The 18,572-nt window shown below is 38.9% G+C and overlaps 1 protein-coding gene across 2 annotated transcripts in view; it reads left to right on the top strand.

Annotated features, from left to right (window-relative positions):
• The window catches only part of LOC108234213 (NIPA-like protein 2), a 38,194-nt gene that overhangs the window by 17,731 nt on the left and 1,891 nt on the right, over positions 1-18,572 (top strand). The window contains exons 3-8 of one of the 2 annotated variants that reach the window (XM_037980585.1): positions 148-316; positions 11,732-11,791; positions 13,798-13,919; positions 16,056-16,152; positions 16,431-16,554; positions 16,814-16,902. In XM_037980585.1, the coding sequence (XP_037836513.1) occupies positions 148-316; positions 11,732-11,791; positions 13,798-13,919; positions 16,056-16,152; positions 16,431-16,554; positions 16,814-16,902 (661 nt within the window). Of the gene's footprint in view, positions 1-147; positions 317-11,731; positions 11,792-13,797; positions 13,920-16,055; positions 16,153-16,418; positions 16,555-16,813; positions 16,903-18,572 lie in introns of both variants that reach the window. The other variant, XM_017413243.3, reaches the window with a different exon arrangement.

The following is an 18,572-nucleotide window of genomic DNA, read 5'->3' as shown; positions in this document are numbered from 1 at the left end:
AATCTGTGTTATCCCTTAAATCACACTTGCGTTTTTAAGTTTTGTGTATTTGACTGTTTCAGACTGAAGAAATTGTGCGGAAGTTTGTGTAGCTCTCAAGTCCATGTTTTCTAACAGATGGGTTCCTGTTTCTGTTCTTCTTGACAGAAATACGCCCATGTCCGACAGGCTCAGCGGGGCTCCAAGCCCTATTACACCTCTGTGATGTGGTGGTGTGGTGTGCTTCTCATGGGTGTCGGGGAACTCGGAAACTTTGCTGCCTACGGCTTTGCCCCAGCATCACTCATAGCCCCACTGGGCTGTGTGTCTGTTATAGGTGAGTGAGAGCTTTTAATAATCTTTGCATGGCAGTAGGAGAACTGTTCTCCTCTTTATCTCTTTGATCCGGTCATGAATTGGCTTTTATGCCAAGAAAAGCTGACAGCTTTCTTTCCCAGTTGAAAATAAGGTTTTATCAATACAATGCTTAAAATTCTAAAAGCCTATAAATACTATTAAAAGTCTAATCAAATAAATGTGTTATAAGATGTTTCTAAAATCTATTACTGACTAATCAAGAACTTGGAACATCAAAAAGGATCTAAGAGATCTAAAATTAAAATAAGGTCAGAAGTTAATTCTGTATTTAACAGGAAGCCAGGGAGAGACGCTAACACAGGAGTGATACCGTCTCTTTTTCCTGATACTAGTTTTAAGTTTGGCTGCAGAATTCAGAAACTGCTGCAGATAGAAACAGACTGGCTGGTTCCAAACTAAAGAGTTACTAAAATCTAACCTACAGGTGAACAATGCTGTTTCTGTCTTTGTGTTATGTTGAGGGGATTCAGCAGCCACGCCTTGACTTGGTAATATTTGCCCACTTTCCTCACTAAAGTCATCAAAATCTGCCAAATTTTGAGGGATTCTCTTGTGCAAATTCTTCTTCAGGTCACAAAATTTTCTACTAAATTTAGGTCTAAATTCTGACTAGGACATTCTAAAATTTTAATATTCTTCTGTTAAGCCATTGTTTTGTTGATTTGGATGTCTGTTTGGGGTCATTTCTAATGTAAAAATAAAAATACTTCTCTCCATCTTCAGCTTTCTGGCAGACACCTGAAAGTTTTAGGCCAAAATAAACTTGTATTTGAAACAGTTCATAATTTTATTCTCCTTGAAGCAACGCCACAGCATGATGCTGCCACCATCATTTTTCACTGTGGGTTTGGTGTTCTTTTGGTGACACATAGGCTCGTTCCTACACCAAACATACTCTTTGGTCTTACAGCTGAAAAGTTCAATAGTGTGTTTATCAAACCACAACTTTTTTTTTTTTGAGATATAAAGTTGGATCTGAATGTTTTTCTTTGTATTAAAATACTTCCCCATCCTATAACGTAGGCAAATGGAGAGCACAGGAGATTGTTGTCACAGGTAGAGTCAGAACTTCCTGCAGCTCCTTCAGTGTTGCTGTAGGCCTCTTTGCCTCCTCCCTGACCAGTTTGTCTCCATTTTTCATCGGTTTTGGAGGGACATCCAGTTCTGAATGTTGTTGTGTCCCATATTTCTTCTACTTATTCACTATGTTCCGTGGAATATCTCATGCTGAGCAATTTTTTGTAACCTCCTTCTGTCTAATTCTCTTCAATAATAAGATGTTTTTGAGGCATTGTGAAATCACAGTTGAGAAAATGTCAAGAAAATCCTTCCAGGACAGCTATTTCAAGGTAATCAGAGTCACTTTAATGGCAGGTGAGTTCCAAATAAAAATCAAGGAAGTAATTAAATCAAAAGGTGCTTAAAGAGTGACTCTGAGTGTGCAAATGTATGCATCTAGCCTTATGTTTTTTTGTATTGTCTGTATTTTTTTGTTGTTGTTTAATTGAACAGAACGTGTCACAATAACGTTGCAAGAGTTTTGTAATAATGTATCAGGGTTTTATTTGTTAAATTACAAAAACCTGACATTTTAACATAGGTGTGTAGACTTTTTATATCCATTGTGGATCACTGTATCATCTGCGTAATAGTGAAAACAAAGTTGCATTTGAAGAATGTGTTACCCAAATATAAGAATTTAGGTTGAACCTAAATTACACAGAGATGTGTGGAGGTTTGCTGTATTTAGCTCACATTCAGTTCCAGACTTTAAAGATGAAATTGAACTTTTTGTGACTTGGTAAGTCTAATTTCACTTGTCAATATAAAGGCTAAAACTCAGTGAATTAAAAGTTATTTTTACAACCCACATTGTGAATGAAAGATGCCGTGGACTAAGTCAGTTTCATTTTCCAGTCAAAACAGAGCTTGCCTGCTTGCTGGCAGCTGTTCAGTGTAAACCCTCTAAATACAGGTTAAATATTGAACAGCTTTTCCTTTTACCTCCTGCCACCCATCACTCACTGTGCTGAAGGTGGCGGTGAGTCAGTGATATTAATGACAGCTATTAACCCACTGCGCTGAATGATTTTCTCATGACTGCGTCTCGCAAGTGAATGAATGGTTTGAATAAAACACTAAGCAAAACCTCAAATCCTGTTAAGAGGGTTGCACCTCTTGTTCATTGTAGTTTTGTGCTTTATTTGCTTCAGTGAGCAGCTGCTTGAAAAATGCCTCTGCTGAAACTAATGCGCTCAAACACCGGACTGTTCAGAAGAAGCAACAACCTCTTAATGCGGACAGTTTATAAAACTGTCCTTACTACAGGCTTTAACAGAGCTTTTATCCATTTTACCATCTAACAAATTATTTAAAGACTGCTTATTGTGAGAGACGAGCAGAATGCAGTATTGTTACGCAGCTGAAATGTTTTTAGTAATCTAAACCAGAGCGAAAGAGGTGAAAAGGAGAAGAAGGAGATGAAGATGTCTTCAACAATGACATGCTCTGTCCGTCCAACTAACGAGTGAGGCTGAGGGGAGAGTGTGCCTCCTGACGTTACTCCACCTCTCACCTCACACTGACACATATAGAAACAAACACACACACACACGCCCACGTGATTTGTGCAATTCTGTAGTGATGTGTAGAAACACCTGGGTCTAAAGAATTTATGTCGACCAGAGATCCTCCTTTGGCTAACACACACACACACACACACACACACACACACACACACACACCTCTCCTGCTGTGCTGTTGTGCCCGTTTCCCGAGAGTTGTGTGACAGCTCAGAGTGGGGCTGGGGCTGGGGGTGGGGGGGAGGGGGGCACAGTCTCTGGGATGCTTTCAGTGAGTAAACAAGAGGCAACTGATTGGCAAAAACGGAAGAGGGTGAAGTGAGAGGAATAAAATAAGGAAGAAGATGATAAATGAGTTGAAGAAAACACGTAGATGCTGTATGTGTAGGAGAAAGTGGAAATGCCCATTTTTCTGGATGGAAGAAGAGAGGATGAAGAGAGCTGCTGATGCTGCTGTCATCTCCCTGTCCATGCATGTCACACTGACACACCGATGCTCCATGGAGAGTAATTATTGCTGTCCTGTCTGCACAGCCCTCTCTATTAGGAATGACAGCATCATCCAAATACTGTTGTATGGAGCAGAGCGTCGGCCTGTTTCCTCAGATATCATCACATTCAGAGAAAAGTCTGACACGGTGGAACTAAACAGAAATCCACTGCATGAGCATCAATCCCTGACAGATAGAAGACCTGCAGCACTGTTTTTCATTGGTTGTTATGGTTTTAGCAGTCACACTTATCAGTTGAGTTATATTTTTCCTTTAATTTACTAATGTAAAATCATGAATGCTTCTCACAAAAGTTATACTTTAGAAAGGTTTGGCTTAACGGGGTAGGGGGTCACCATGGGGTGGGGGGGAGTTATAAAAATTTCTCTATTTCTATGTCTTATTCCACTTATTGTAATTGTGCTGTTCTGTACATGTTTTTGTGGATGTCAAACAATTAAAATAAAAATAATTGATCGAAAAAAAAAAAAAAGAAGAAAGGTTTGGCTTGTCATTTAAAGGGGTATTTTGGCCATTTTGAAGTGGTACTCTGTGTAAAAGGTATGAACAGCCTCAGTTTGAGAAAAGAGTTTACATCTGACACGACTGATGATGTAATTGTGCTTCTGATCACATCTAAGACCAAACTGAATTGCTACTGTCTAAGAAATTCAATCTCTACAACTTCATGTGAGTGCTTTTTAGAAACCATCACACCGCCATCAATTTCTGAATAGACTGTTATTCACTTCGGTGCAGCCTTGGGTTAATTCCAGCTGGAGTTGTATATCTCTGTTGAAATTAATGTAATGCAAAATTGACAGTGGTTATAAGACTTTGAATATTAGTATTTGCATGAACCACTTTAAAATTTTGAGGAGTGGAGTTGTTTTAAGATGCTAAAATTTGCTTCGGAACTGAGTCAACTCTGACCATATTGACAACCTAATAATGGCTTGCTCAAATGAATCCACTTCCAAAGCAGATTTTGCCGTCTTAAAAATTTCTTAGCAGTTTATACAAGCATAAATATTTAAACTTTTGCACAGTCACATATTATAATTACATGGTTATTTGGGCAGGATCATATGAAATTCCTGCAGAAACTAACCCCAGGCTGCACAAGACGTCTCTCTCTGCTGCTGCCGCTATTTACACTTGTTAATAACCATAAAATGTAATGTAAATAACCAATTGTTGAAAAACTGACAGAGGTGTAAAGGTCTATGAAACTGTGTTTACATAATCTCTGAAATTTTAAATATTGGAGTCATTTTAAGATGGCAGCAATCGACTTTGGTCCTAGCTGCATTCAGACAAGTATACTAGACCAGCTGGTTTTATATACCTGTTTCCCACAAATTAGTGGGGAAAAAGAAGTTCTCCAGTGATGTTTGTTTTTGCTCAGTTTTGTTTGGGTTAGTTTGTGGGTTTTGCTAGTTTGTGACTCAGTCAAGTGCAGGAAAGAGGCATTTAGTGAAGTGGTAATTTTTCTAAATAAAATACCCTATAGACCAATGTATAATATAGAAAATATTTATATGATTTTATTTTTGTTTTGTAGAAACTTTTTTATTTTTTCTGTCTGGCCCAACACCAAACAATCCATGGACAATGATTGGAGACCCTTGTACTAGACCAGAGGTGTCAAACTCCAGGCTTCGAGGGCCACTGTCCTGAAAGTTTTAGGTTTTTCTGCTCCAACACACCTGATTCAAATGGTTTAATTATGTCCTCATCAAATCATCAAGTTCTCTATAAGCATGTCCACAAGTCATCCATTTAAACCAGGCATTTTAAAGCAAGAACACATCTAAAACATGCAGGAGAGCGGCTACCGAGGAATGGAGTTTGACACCTGTGTACTAGACTATAGTCATTAAATTGTCTGTCCTTTCAAAGTTAGGCACACTTAAATGCTGTCTTTCCAAAACAGTCTTTTTGTTTGTTGTTTCTAAAGAATATTCTCGTAAACATAACACTGCTTCTAGAAATGTCTTCATCCATATGGAAACAGAAAACGACCCCGAATACTGTAGTAACTATGCCAGGCCTGTATGTGGTGCTGTAACGCTGCCACAAAAATACACCAGAAACAGAAAAGAAAACGTGAAGCAGTCACTCCAAACTGTAAAAACAAGAGGAGAAAGATGTGGATGACAAAGACAAGAGTGAAGACAGAGTATTTTTTGTGGACTGACTACAAGGTGGAACTTTCGTTTTGGTCACAATAAACAGCAGGAGGGAAAGGCTTTCCTCATAGTGTTTAAATATCAGGCTAATTTTTTTATATACAGTGTCGGTCTTTAAAAACTACATCCATTTTTCATGCATCTACACTTGATGTAATATGTGAAAGTTTTTCTGCAACATGATATTGTTTGACAGTTCAGTAAAGTAATAAAAATCTTTTTGGCCATATATTATTTGGTGTAATAATCAAGTTTTTTTGCTCTTCTCTATTTAAAGTAATGTTATTGTGTATCATTATTTTTTGTTAAATGTAGCAGTACAGTATACAAAGTTTTTACTGTAGTTGAGCAACTTGCATCTTATTGCACGTTAATATTGTTGATGCGTCTGTCACGCAGCTAAATTAGAGGTGGGGTCATGACGCCATCATTTTTAAAAAGTTGTGTTTAGGCTGTCCACACAAGAATGCAATGGTGTTTCAAGAGTTTTTTCACTCTGGAACCTAGTTTCCAAAAGTACTGTTTTGGGTCCTCCTAAAACACAGTTTCTATGTGGATGCGAAGCCGAAACGATAAAAAAAAAAAGATAGAAAAGAAAATTGCATATTTACAAAATGCCATTCCCACGTGGACAAATATTCAGTTTTTCCTAACTAAGGTCACTCCAGAAAACATTTTTAGAACTGGTGAAGTACTAGTTGTTTATAACTTTTACACAAAACCCCACTTCAGAATAGATGAAATATCCCTTTAAGCTCATAATCTAAAGTAAAGGTATATTTAAAACTCCTGTATCGCAGGATTTGTCTATTGTTCAGAAGTTTATGTGAGACTCCATGATGTTTCCTCAGAAAAAGCGTGTTTACAAGAGGCAAATTCAACCAGCTTTTACATTTAAGCTCTTGTTGGAGATGACAGCCAAACTTTAGCCACTCTAATCTGTTTGTGTCAGAGTCCTGGAATGAAAGAAAGTCACAATGATTGTATTTTTTCCCACCAGAAGGCTCCCCATTACTACACATCTGAGAGACATATACCAATCCGATGCACACACAGGAGTAGCAGCACAGCTGCATCCCCCAGAGGTTTCTGTTGCCACATCTCTCATTTCATCAAGCTGTGTGAATCTCACTTTGCCGTGAGTTGCTATGGTTACTTGTTGGATCCAGCTGGTCCCAGAGGCAAAAAGAACAGTCCTAAATGTGTGTATGTACTTGCTCTCTGCATGAAATATTTAACAACTTACTATTTCATCATAATGTAAAGGAGAGTGTTTGTAAACTTTAAAAACTGGAATGAGTGTCCCAGCAGCCATACTTCATTCTTTCAGAGGAAACAAATGCTTGTTGCAGCGATGGTGATGGGAGTATGGCAGTGCGTGGCAGTACAGCAGCTACCTGGCTACCTGTGAGCATACACTGGAGTTTGGAAGACAGAAGGAGATATAGCCCAGCTAGGCTGTTTGAACTCATGTCTCCTGCCTTAGATATTAGATCAGAGCTTAAGGCGGTTTAGTGCAGACTGGGACTCTTGAAGACAATGGGCTGGTGGAGAAGGTGGGCTAAAATGTGTCGGAGGAAAAGAAGGTGGTGCGCTCAGAGACATAGGGTAGGCAAGTGGGCTGGCATGTTAACCTGGCTAAGATCCAACAAAAGACCAGCTCTGTCAACTCTCTTCTTGGCCATTGTCCAAATCTTGGATAATAAGATGGACTATATTTGACTCCAGATAACCAGGTATTGGGAGATGAGGAACTGTTGTGCACTTCTTCTTACAGAGACGTGGCCTAATATGAACATGCTGGATGCAGTATACCAGATGGAGAGGCTGCTCTTCTTTCGCCCAGACTGCACTTACTTATTGGGGAAACATTGTGGAGGAGGACTATATGCTTACATCAACAAGCTCTGGTGCACAGATTGCTGTCTGGTGAGCAGCCATTGTTCAGAGTCTATGAAATACATGTCATTAAAGTGCCAGCCACGTGAACTCCCGCAGCATGTGGAGTTCACATGCTGCGGGAGTTCACAGTGGTGATCATTGTGACTGTGTACATCCCTCCGAGCGCCAGTGCAAACATGGCTCTCTGGGAGCTCCATGATGACTTCTGTGATCTGCAGGACAGACACCTGGTGGCATTCTTTGGGGTAGCAGTGTACTTTAATTACATGTAGCTCAAGAACACTATGCCTCAGTTTTACAAGCACATCTCCATAGTGACCAGGAGTAACAACACATTTGACTAGGTGTACACAAACAGGCAGAAGGCACATAGAGTGGTGCTCTGCCCATACCTGATCTTTTCTAACCACATCACTGTCCTGCTGGTTCCTGCTCAGTGCCCTGTGCTGGAACACAACAAGCCCACACAGAAGTCCATTACCATGTGCCCTTGCACAGCGGTTCAAATGCTCCAGTACTGTTTTTAGAGGACAATCTCTATAGTACACATTGTCTGTTTGCAGTTACATCAACAAATGTATTGATGACGTCATTGCCACCAGAAAGATAACCATTTACCCCAACGAAAACCCCTGGTTGCATGGTAATGTGCAGCATCTCCTGAAGGTCTGAGATGCAGTCCCATACGAGCAATGGCAGACTATGCTCTGAAACTCCAGGGGCATTTTACCACCAATGATCCACGGAGCAGGTGGAAGAGCATTAAGACCTATACTGGAGGAAGGTAGAGGACCATGTGGACTGGTGTGGGGTACACAACCTCCACCTGCATGTGGGGAAGACAAAGGAGATGGTGGTGGTCCTGAGGAGGAGTCATCAGACACATTTTACACTGGTCATTAAAGGTACAGCTGTAGAAATGGTCCACAGCTTCAAATATCTGGTAGTCCACATTTCCATGGATCTGCCATGGACCATTAACACTCAGAACATCATCAAGAAGGCTCACCAGTGCTGAGAGACTGAGACAGGAATCAACTTCCCTGTGTTGGTGTGTGATGGAGAGCACATTCATCTTCTCCATCACTGCCTGGTACAGGAACTGCTGCACTACCGACAGGAAGGCGCTGCAGAGAGTGGTGAAAGCTGCCCAGAGGACCACCAGTGTAGTTTCCCTTCTCTGGAGGATATCTACACCAGCGGGAGCATGGCAGCCCACATCATAGAGGACCCCATTCACCTGGCCCATAAACTGTTTGATCCCCTCCTCTCAGGCAGAAAGCTGCGGAGCATTAAAGCCAGAACAACAAACACAGCTTCTATCCTGAGGCAGTGGGACTGGTGAACCCAGCCTCTTGAGCTTCAGAAATGGAAACAATCTGTCAGCCTTAGCTGTTGCTGTTGTTGTTGTTTAATTTTAAATTATCATTTATCATATCATTTATCTACACACACACATGTGTGTGTGTGTATCTAGCTTTTAATATTTAGGCTAGATAGTGTTTTAGTTAGCTGTTTTTTGGGGGCTTGGATTCCATGCATGCCACATGTCCTGGGGACATATTTTGTTTTATGTTTTGCATGACATGACAAACAAATTAAATTGAAATAGGAAATTGAAACTGAACATATCAAAGTGATCTGTTAGTATTTACACACACTAAATATACACGATTGGAAGTTTTACAAGGAATCATCATCTATAAATCTGTTTTTTGTTTATACTAAAGCCACTTGTGGTTTGGGTTTCTTGTTGCCTAAAACCTACAAACTCTGATGACGGTATATGCAAATAAAAGTACAAATGTGTGTGTTTAATCTCCATGTTAAGAACCCGTCTGTCATACCACATCAACACAGTAATCCTGCCTGAGCTGTGCTGTCTGACTGACATGGAGCTGTTTGAGCTCTGCAGCTAATCTCCTCCTCATGCATTAAAACAAACTGCCCATCTCTATATTATGATGAAAAAGTGGGTGGATTTTAATGAAACTCTCAGAAAGTAATCATTGATTGTACATCTACAGCTGAGCAATTTTAGCAAACTCAAAAATAGATTTTTACTGGACGACTCTTTGGTTGATCTGGTGGCATAATCTGTCCATTTCCTCATTAAAAACCTAGAATTCCTTGAGGAATTGCATATCATCCTCTGCTTTTCATGCCAGAGTTTTAATCTAAGACCATTGTATGATGAAAAATGATGGCCTTATAGCCGTTTTGATCAATCCTCAATCCTTTTGTGCAGTATCTGTCAGCATGTTGTGAATGACTCTCAGCTAATATTACATCAAATTTAAGGCTCAATATTTGTAAAACGGACTTGAATTATAGCAATTAATGTGTTTGTGGTATCCATCTTGAATGTGGTTGAATCAAAAAATTATTCAGTTGTAGATGTACATCCAGTTATTATTTTTTTAAGCGTTTCATTAAAATGGTTCTTGAGGTATTTTGCTATCAGACAGATGCACACCCTTTATAATAACAGATTTAATGCAACTCAGTGGGATTTTTGGGGGTTTGGGATTTTTCTTTTTTAGAATCCAACCCTCATCTGTACTTCTCCACAGCTTTGTTTCTCTGCTATATGGAAAGTTCCTTTGTCTTCATGATATATCTTGCTTGGTAGTAGTTTTTACTACTTTGATTCTGGGGTTTTTCAGACCAGGTGTGTATATACTGAGATTATTGGAGGCTTTGATTGCCCAGAGGTGCATCTCATTTAACTAATTATGTGGCTTTTGTATGTAAGAAAAGATTTAATCAGCAGTTTTTGTCTTCTGTTTTTTCTCTTGACTTTTGTAGGAAAACGGTTTCATTTAATTTCGTTTTATTAGGCGTTTTATATTTATGCATACTGTACGTTTTCTAAAGGTTGTAACATTTTTAGGCTTTGGAGAAATAGGAAGAAAATATTAAAGCAAAAGCTGTACAGTTTGTTTTAATCTGAAACCATACAGGAAACTTTTAGGACTGTGAGAAAGTGATGATTATTGTTGGGTTTTTTAAGAAATCTGAAATGTGTAACAAATATACAAAGAAAGCATAAACACAAATAACAATAATATATGAAGTTAGCCTTAGCTTGGTTTGTTCTTAAGCTAGTTGAAGGATCTGAAATTCAAAAAAGGATGTATCGACATATTTACATATAAACAAATCACTAAATGAGCTATGATGAATAATGCAAGTTAAACTTATGACAAAAAGATGATTGGGTTGATGGATCGTAAGACTGAAGTTCAGATACGAATAGATATGAATTAGGTACTTTGTTTGAAGGTGGTGGGAGGAGGGAGAGTGTGATTGTTACATCACACTAGAAAAGTAATGGAAAAACAGAGGAAAGTTTTAAAAAAGGTCATTTGAAGTCTGTGCACTTTGTAATACTGTGACATATAAATGAACATCACTTGGTAAAAACTAATACAAATATACAAAAGTGTACTAACAGACAGAATTTATTATCGGCTGTCAGCTTTGTCTAGAAAGACACTGACAACAGACCAAAGAGACATCAGTTTTTATTGTCTGTCACTAAAAATGTGGTGCTCTCATCGCAACCCTAAAACCTTAGACCCCTCTTCACCTAACAAATCCCAGTTTAACCCCTGCTGCTGAGGGCTGGGGATGTGATACAAGCTGACCTGCTCTGTCACTGCTGCTGTCTGTTGTGACTTGTTTGTTTTCTGTCTGTGTCCATCTGCCTGTTTATCTGCACGTCTGTGTGTCTGCATGCATTTCTGTCTGTCCCGCTATTCGTCTGTATGACAGCTGAGCACTGCGAGTGCATCCGTCTCCCTCGGTTTGGTGCCTGGAAACATTAACAAGACTAATCTGCAGCTTAGCTCGTGTGAAACTGATTGCCTTTCACCTGCTCAGTTTTTGACAGTGATGTTTATGAATGCATTCGTGAAAAATGTTGCATGGGATAGCTGCTCGGCATATTTTGATGCCGGTTTTATGAACTCCTAATGAGTTCCATTCATCTAAGCATGCTGACAGATTTTTCCCTGCTGATCAATATAAACATTTCAAACATTGTGTTTTATGTCTTTTATTGTTTGTCTGCACAAACGGGGACAAAAATCTGTTTGAAATTACCAGGAGACAAACATTCAGTGGTTCTTTTAAGTAATTTACAGTATAGAAAAACGGTGTGTTAATGGTGATTAAATGAACTAAATATGTTTTGTGTTTTCAGCCAGTGCTATCATATCTGTGGTTTTCCTGAAGGAGATGATTCGAGCTTCTGATGTTGTTGGTAAGCAAACCTTGAGCCACTGCAGGCAAACACATATATGTCCTCTGATATTAAAATTAGAAGAATGCACTGCTGTTAAAAAAGATCAACAGAGGAAGCATGATGAAACCAGTGTTTAACTTAAGATTTTACAACAGCCTGATTGCTGTGAGAGGAGTGTTTTTTTGTTTTAGTTTGTTTTGCATTGGAAAGAAAAGGTGTCTTAGACCTAAATAAAATGTTCGATGCATCAACTGTTTGTTGAGCCTCCTGATAAATGGCCTGACTGTCATGGCCGTCACAGCTGCTGGACTGTTCATTCATATCAGCACCAAACAGTTCTGTCTGCTCTTTGGTTCACAAACTAAACAGATGCCATTTTTGCCTCTTTTGTTTGGCCCTGTATTCAGTGAAAGCCTTAATGAGCCACACATGGGAAACATTGTATTATAAAGACAAGAGGTTGGTTTTTTTTGTCTTTTTTTTACAATTCATTGTGTGAAAAATGTTAGTCATGTAAAAAAATAATTAAAGGCCTAGCATTCCTTGAAGGCATGCATGTCGCCCACCACCTTTCAAGCCAGAGTTTTAGACTGAGATCATCTTATGATGGGAAATGACAGAGTTGTAGCTGTTTTGGTCAAACACTGAAAATAATGTTATGCAAAATCTCATGCGATATTGCCAGATGTCACACTCAGAGTATGTGTTGTGAATGACTCAGCTACAGTTGTAATACCACATCAAATTTTACCTCTACATCTGTAAAACTGAATAACTTATAGCCATGTTTGTATTGGCTAATGTCGATTAACTATGATGTTCATTTTAAATTAGATTAACTCCAAAAGGTAATCGGTTGTTAATGTACAACCATTGATTACTTTCAGAAAGCTTCATTAAAATCTGTTCAGGGGTTCATGTGGTCGTTTGCAAACAGACAAACAGGTTTAGCGCCAACAGCTAATGCTATTTTTTGAAGCTAAGATCTCATGCAGTGTAAAGTATACAGAGTATGTGTTGTGAATAACACTCAGCTACTACTACCACACAAAATCTTAGGACGATATCGAACAACTGACTGAATTATTGCCATTTTTGTGTTTTCTAAGGTCAGTTGGCTGTGGTGACCATTAGGAATTTGGTTGACTACAGTGGGTAATCAGTTGTAGATGAACATCAAACAATTATTTCCTGAAAGTTTAGTTACAATCTGTCCAGTGTCTCATGAGATATTTTGCTAACAGACACATGAACACACACAAACACAGACACAAGCAAAAACATTACTGTTCACCTCTCCCTTTTGGTGATGGGCGATAACAATAATTTGTGCTGCAAAAAATATTAAACGAAGAAATTAGATTTTGAGACAAAGGGTTAACTGAGAGTTTTTCTGTTTGCACAATGCAGTTTTAAATGTAGTTCATGTTTATGACAAAACCTCTAAACACAGTCAATTTGAGAGTCAAAATGTATTTAAAATGTACGTAGGGATGTAAGTTGTGTTTAGCTGTATTTAGCTGAATAATGACTTGAATAAGAAAGTTACTGCCATGAAAATATTTGTTGTTTTCTGTTAAAAGCATCACTATTATAACTGCTGTGCATATGTAAGGTATATTTAAGGTTAATAATAGTATTACGCTCCACTTTTCTTTAGCAACCTTCAGGTTATTTGTGTTTATGTTCTTATTGCAGTTCATTTTTTAAGCTTTGTGACAAGGATACTGTGTAACAAAGACAAAAAAGGTCACTCTTTTTAATGAGTATTTTGCAGTTATTAGAAATAATTAAAAAAAAAACAATCTAGTTGAGCTGGGCATGGATTTGGGCTCAAAGTGCTTATAAGTGGAACCACACCAGCACCTTTCAGTGGAAATTACAGAGGAGTTAATTATAAAATATGACTTTTGGACTTTATAGATGGTGACTAATAACGAGCCTGCAGTCGATCCATCAGGTAAATTATTAAAACAAAGTCTTTCACTGTAATTTTACGGCTCTCTGGTCTTCTTCTTTTATAGGTGGCAGTCTGGCAATCTCAGGAACATACCTCCTGGTGACCTTTGCCCCCCACACGTCTACACACATTACAGCTCATCTGGTCCAGTACTACGCCATCAGCTGGCACTTCTTGCTTTACCTTGTGTGTAATCCTTTTTAACACACACTACTACACACACATTTTAGACACTGATGGCAAATGAAAAGTTATTTATTTTTCCTTTTTTTAAAACAAATAAAGTTATGACAGATTATTTTAATTAGCTGATTACAAAGAGGTATAAGTAGAGAAACGTCTGATGTGATCTCTAACCCATGTTATCCCTTTTTGTTGTTCAAGTCATTGATATTTGTTTTTATTTTTATTGTTGCTCTGTGTTTGCTGTAGATTGAACCTAAAGCTAATCAAATGCCTTTTTTTTTCAAGCAGAGTAAGTACAGTAAATTAATTTTTTTTTAAACTTATACAATGAAGAATGATCTAAAATATCCTTGAAATTAAAGACAGAAGAAATGCCTGCCATATGTTTTTGGCCAGTTATAGCCATTTTGGTCAAACCTTGTAAATGATATGCAAGATCTCATGCAAGATCTTGCAAGATCTGTTGAGGATGACTTTCAGCTACTACCAGACCAAACTTAGCTCAATATTTGTAAAACTGACTAATTTATAATGCTTTTTGTGTTGGCTAAGGTCAATTAGCTGTGGTGTCTGTCTTAATTCAGGTTGAATCCAAAATTAATCAGTTGTAGAGGTACATGGAATGATTACTTTCTGTGAGTTTCATTAAAATCACAGACACACACAAGCAAGCAAAAACATTATTGCCCTTTTGCATTTGGCGGTGGGTCTATAACTATGAATAATCTGCTCCTTTGGTTTTTTACATTTCTGGTTTGAAAGTGTAGAAAACAGAATGATCATGTTTTTGTCCTCATTGGTATGAAAAAGGAAAAAAAAAACGCTACCTCCACCTCATAGTCTGCAAATGCATTACCTCTCATCCATGTGCTCTCCTGGTCCAATTTCACCTCCGGCAGCTCTGGCATAAACATAGCTGTTACCATAGTGACAGATCTGAAATACAGAGCAAAGCTGGAAAAAACAATAAATTTTTAAAAAAGCGTTTTCTCTCCAAACCTACTCATCACAAAAATGTTAATGTTGGCTTCAAGTATAAATGCTTGACTTGGTTAAAACCCCTCCTGAGATGTTTTTGAAGGAGCCTTTCAGCTGTGGGAGGTCAAACCCTGCTGTTTTCCAGTGATGCCAGCTCCACAAACAATTTAAAGCCTGCTGCATCTCTGATGAATAACAATCACTTATGGAAGGAAAATTGTTTGTATGGTCTTTTCATTGAAACGTCTTCACAAATCTTGGAAAGAAAACAGCTTCAGACAGAGAGGAACACACATGGAGTGGCAGCTTCTCAAACTGAATGTATCCCAGGCAGCATCTTTATTCAGAGCACATTTCCCTCAACCGTTTTCCAGATACCACTGCTGAATCCTATTTTGTCATGGAATGGAAACTCTGAGTCAAAAACAGCTATTAGATAAATAAGGAAAAGAGAAATGGCTGTAAAGACAATGTTTTTTTTTTAAATTGAGATTCTTCCACTGGCTGCAGTGATTGGTAAAGTGTAAAAGGAAAACGCTGTTTAGCATTTCAGCCGGTGAATATGATAATTCTCATCAGCCGGCAGAGGAGCGACCTCCAACAAGTGTGAGATTAACTGAGGCTGGTGATTAATCAGAGGAAATGAAACATCCATTGCCGTCTTCTCATCATTCGCAGAGGTCATCACACCATCCAGGTTCGCAGGCCTGTTTGGTGTTATTCACAGTGTGTGTGGTGTGAACTGCTCTTAATGACCCAGGTCCTTGGTAATCCATTTCCACACAGAATAATTACATTTTGAAATAAGCCCTTTATTTAACGTATTTACTGCAACACCGGGATGATATTGAGAGAGATTTAAAGGTCAGCGCGCCCTTTTTTTCCTCTCAGCTCTGCTGTTGTGCTCCTTTCTTGCTCCCCAGCCGAGCTGCTTGACGTTTATTGGAAGTCTATGAATGACTGAATGTGATTGAATTCACAAGGACAGCTTCGGGGTCTTCTCACTGAGGACAAGAAATTCATTTCACTTCATATTTTTCGGTCATTTGTTTCAGTTGAAATGTGCATGCTGCATGTTGTCAGATTTTTAGTTTCTGTCCTAACAGAATCTGCATTAATGACCTGTATAACACGCCGCTCCTCTCCTACTCTCAACAGTTTGTAGAGGTCGTCCTGTTTTGCATCCTGCTCTATCTGTACAAGAGGAGGAATGTGAAGCACATTGTCATCGTGATGCTGCTGGTGGCCCTGCTCGGTACGAACAAGTGGAAGCTGTCTAAATGAGGGCAGAGGTTTGGATTAAGCTATTTTCAGTCGTCAGAGGTTGCCTTGTTGCCAGGCTACCAAAAATGGACCTCTGCTATCATTATTGTTAAGAGATGAGCAGAAAACAAAAGAAGGAAAAAACAAATACAGTAACTCAAACTTAAACGCCTCCACAACTTTTACAATAACAGACGGGGAATTTCTTGATGTGTAGAAGTTGGGTGAATGGTGAAGTGACCCTCTGTGTCGTGTCAGCATCTCTTACAGTCATCTCGGTCAAAGCCGTGTCAGGGATGATCACAGAGTCGATAAAAGGCCAGCTGCAGCTCATCTACCCCATCTTCTACGTCATGCTCGTCGTCATGGTGGCCTCCTGCGCATTCCAGATCAAGTTAGTCAAGGTTTTCTCCCTCAGCCTTTGTCTGCTTTTTTTTTCCAGCCACTTATTTTCATGCTCGAACTCATTCACTACAGAGTAAATAAGTGCTTTTGCAGTTTTTTAACAAACTAAAAGAAAATACACTTTAAACATCGCTCCCTATCTTGCAGAACGTCTACATATATATTTAGCAAATAAACTGCTAAATAGATTAGCCTGTCTCCATGTCATTTTCCTGCCCTTAACAAGTCATGTTTTCTCTTTCATACAGATTTCTTAATCAGGCAATGAAAATGTTTGACGCCACAGAGGTGGTTCCCATCAACTTTGTGTTCTTCACTGCGAGTGCCATTGTTGCAGGTAAGACAAACACAATGCAATCTTAATTCCCAGTTGTTCCATATATCATTTAACCATACCATGTGTCTGTCTGTCTGCTTGTTTTAAATCAGAGTCATGAAGCCTGCATTGTCCTGGTTTAACATAGAGTATACAGTGGCTATTCTCTCCCTTTGATATTCACTTACAACCTGAAGTTTAAAAAGAATGTTGAGGGGGATGGGTGGTATATTTTAATTTACACATCATAATAACCACTTTGAGAATGCAAAATATGTTACTGTGAAACAACAACAGAAATACAGAAAACTTGAGCGTGCCTAACATTCACCTTCCAAATCAACACTTTGTGGAGTCATGCTGCATTTACAGCATCAAGTCTCTTCAGGTATGTCTCCATGAGCTTGGCACATCTAGCCACCATAATTTGTGCCCGTTCTGCTGCAGCTCCTTCAGGTTGGATGGTGCTGCTTGTGTCCAACAATCTTTAAATCAAACCAGAGTGTCTCAGTTGGACTTTGACCGGACCACTCCAGGATCTTTAACTGGTTCTCCTTAAACCAGTGGAGTGTTTCTTCAGCAGAGTGTTTAGCATCATTGTGAGCCTCCATCCAAGTCTCAAATCCCTGGAAGACTCACACAGGATTCCTTGTCTTTCAAGCTATCTTGCCTTCAACTCTGATCCGTTTCCCAGTCCCAAATTATGAAAAGCATCCCTACAGCATGATGCTGCCACCACCATGCTTCACTGTAGAGATGATGTTCTTGTCATGATGAGGGGTCAGGTTTGTGCCAAGGCATTGTTCAAATGTTCAGTCTTGCATAATCTTTTCATTTCCTAATCACATATTTACTGGTGCTCTGTGGGATGTTTAAGGTTTTGGATGTTTTTACCACCCAACTCTGTGTGGAGAGTTCCTTGGTCTTCATGCTGTTGCTTTCTTGATTGTAGCTCTTGGTTCTTCGAGGTGATGGCACTGGTGTTGATTCTGGGGGCTATCAGAACAGATGTGTATGTATATATATATATACTGAAACTATTTAAGGCTTGGATTTCCCACAGGTGGATCTTATTTAACTGTGACTTCTGAGGATGATGGTTGAGGCATCAAAGGCAGTGAAAACATATGCATGCATCACTTTTTAACTTTAATTTTATCTAAAACAAGATCCGCTCACCGATCCTTAATTTTATTAATCTGGTGTATTTTGTATAGATTTTACTTAGAATCAAATAAAAAGCAGGGGCAGGATACTGGTAACCCACCATCTTTTAACCATACTAGGTGACACTGCCTGCTTGTTTGAAGTCAGTGCCATGAAGCCACAAATACTTATCAGCAAATAAGTAGCCTAAAGTCCCCAGAACTACACCGGTCAGGTGGTAACATGGTGCCCTTTCCCAACAGGACTGAGTCAGCATTAGTTCTGCTGCCAATGAAGAAATGTTAACGTCAATCACTATTATTAACAGTAAGAGTACTAAATTGCTCATTTTCAGCAGGTTTGATGCAGTGTCTTTAAATAGGATTCCATTTTCTATTTTGCAGGTTTTTGACCTTTAAACCAAGTTTAGTTTTTTAAAGATGTATTCTTAAAGGTTTGGTGCAGTTTGGTCTTATCTAATTGGACTCTAACTAAAATGGACTCTTTCTTTTCCAGATATTCCTAGTTACATGGTACTTCTGCAC

This window comes from Kryptolebias marmoratus, linkage group LG16, assembly GCF_001649575.2.
Source record: "Kryptolebias marmoratus isolate JLee-2015 linkage group LG16, ASM164957v2, whole genome shotgun sequence".
NCBI classification, from domain to species: Eukaryota; Metazoa; Chordata; class Actinopteri; order Cyprinodontiformes; family Rivulidae; genus Kryptolebias; species Kryptolebias marmoratus.
The sequence above is the reverse complement of the archived record's forward strand: the minus strand, read 5'-3'. Positions and strand labels throughout refer to the sequence as shown.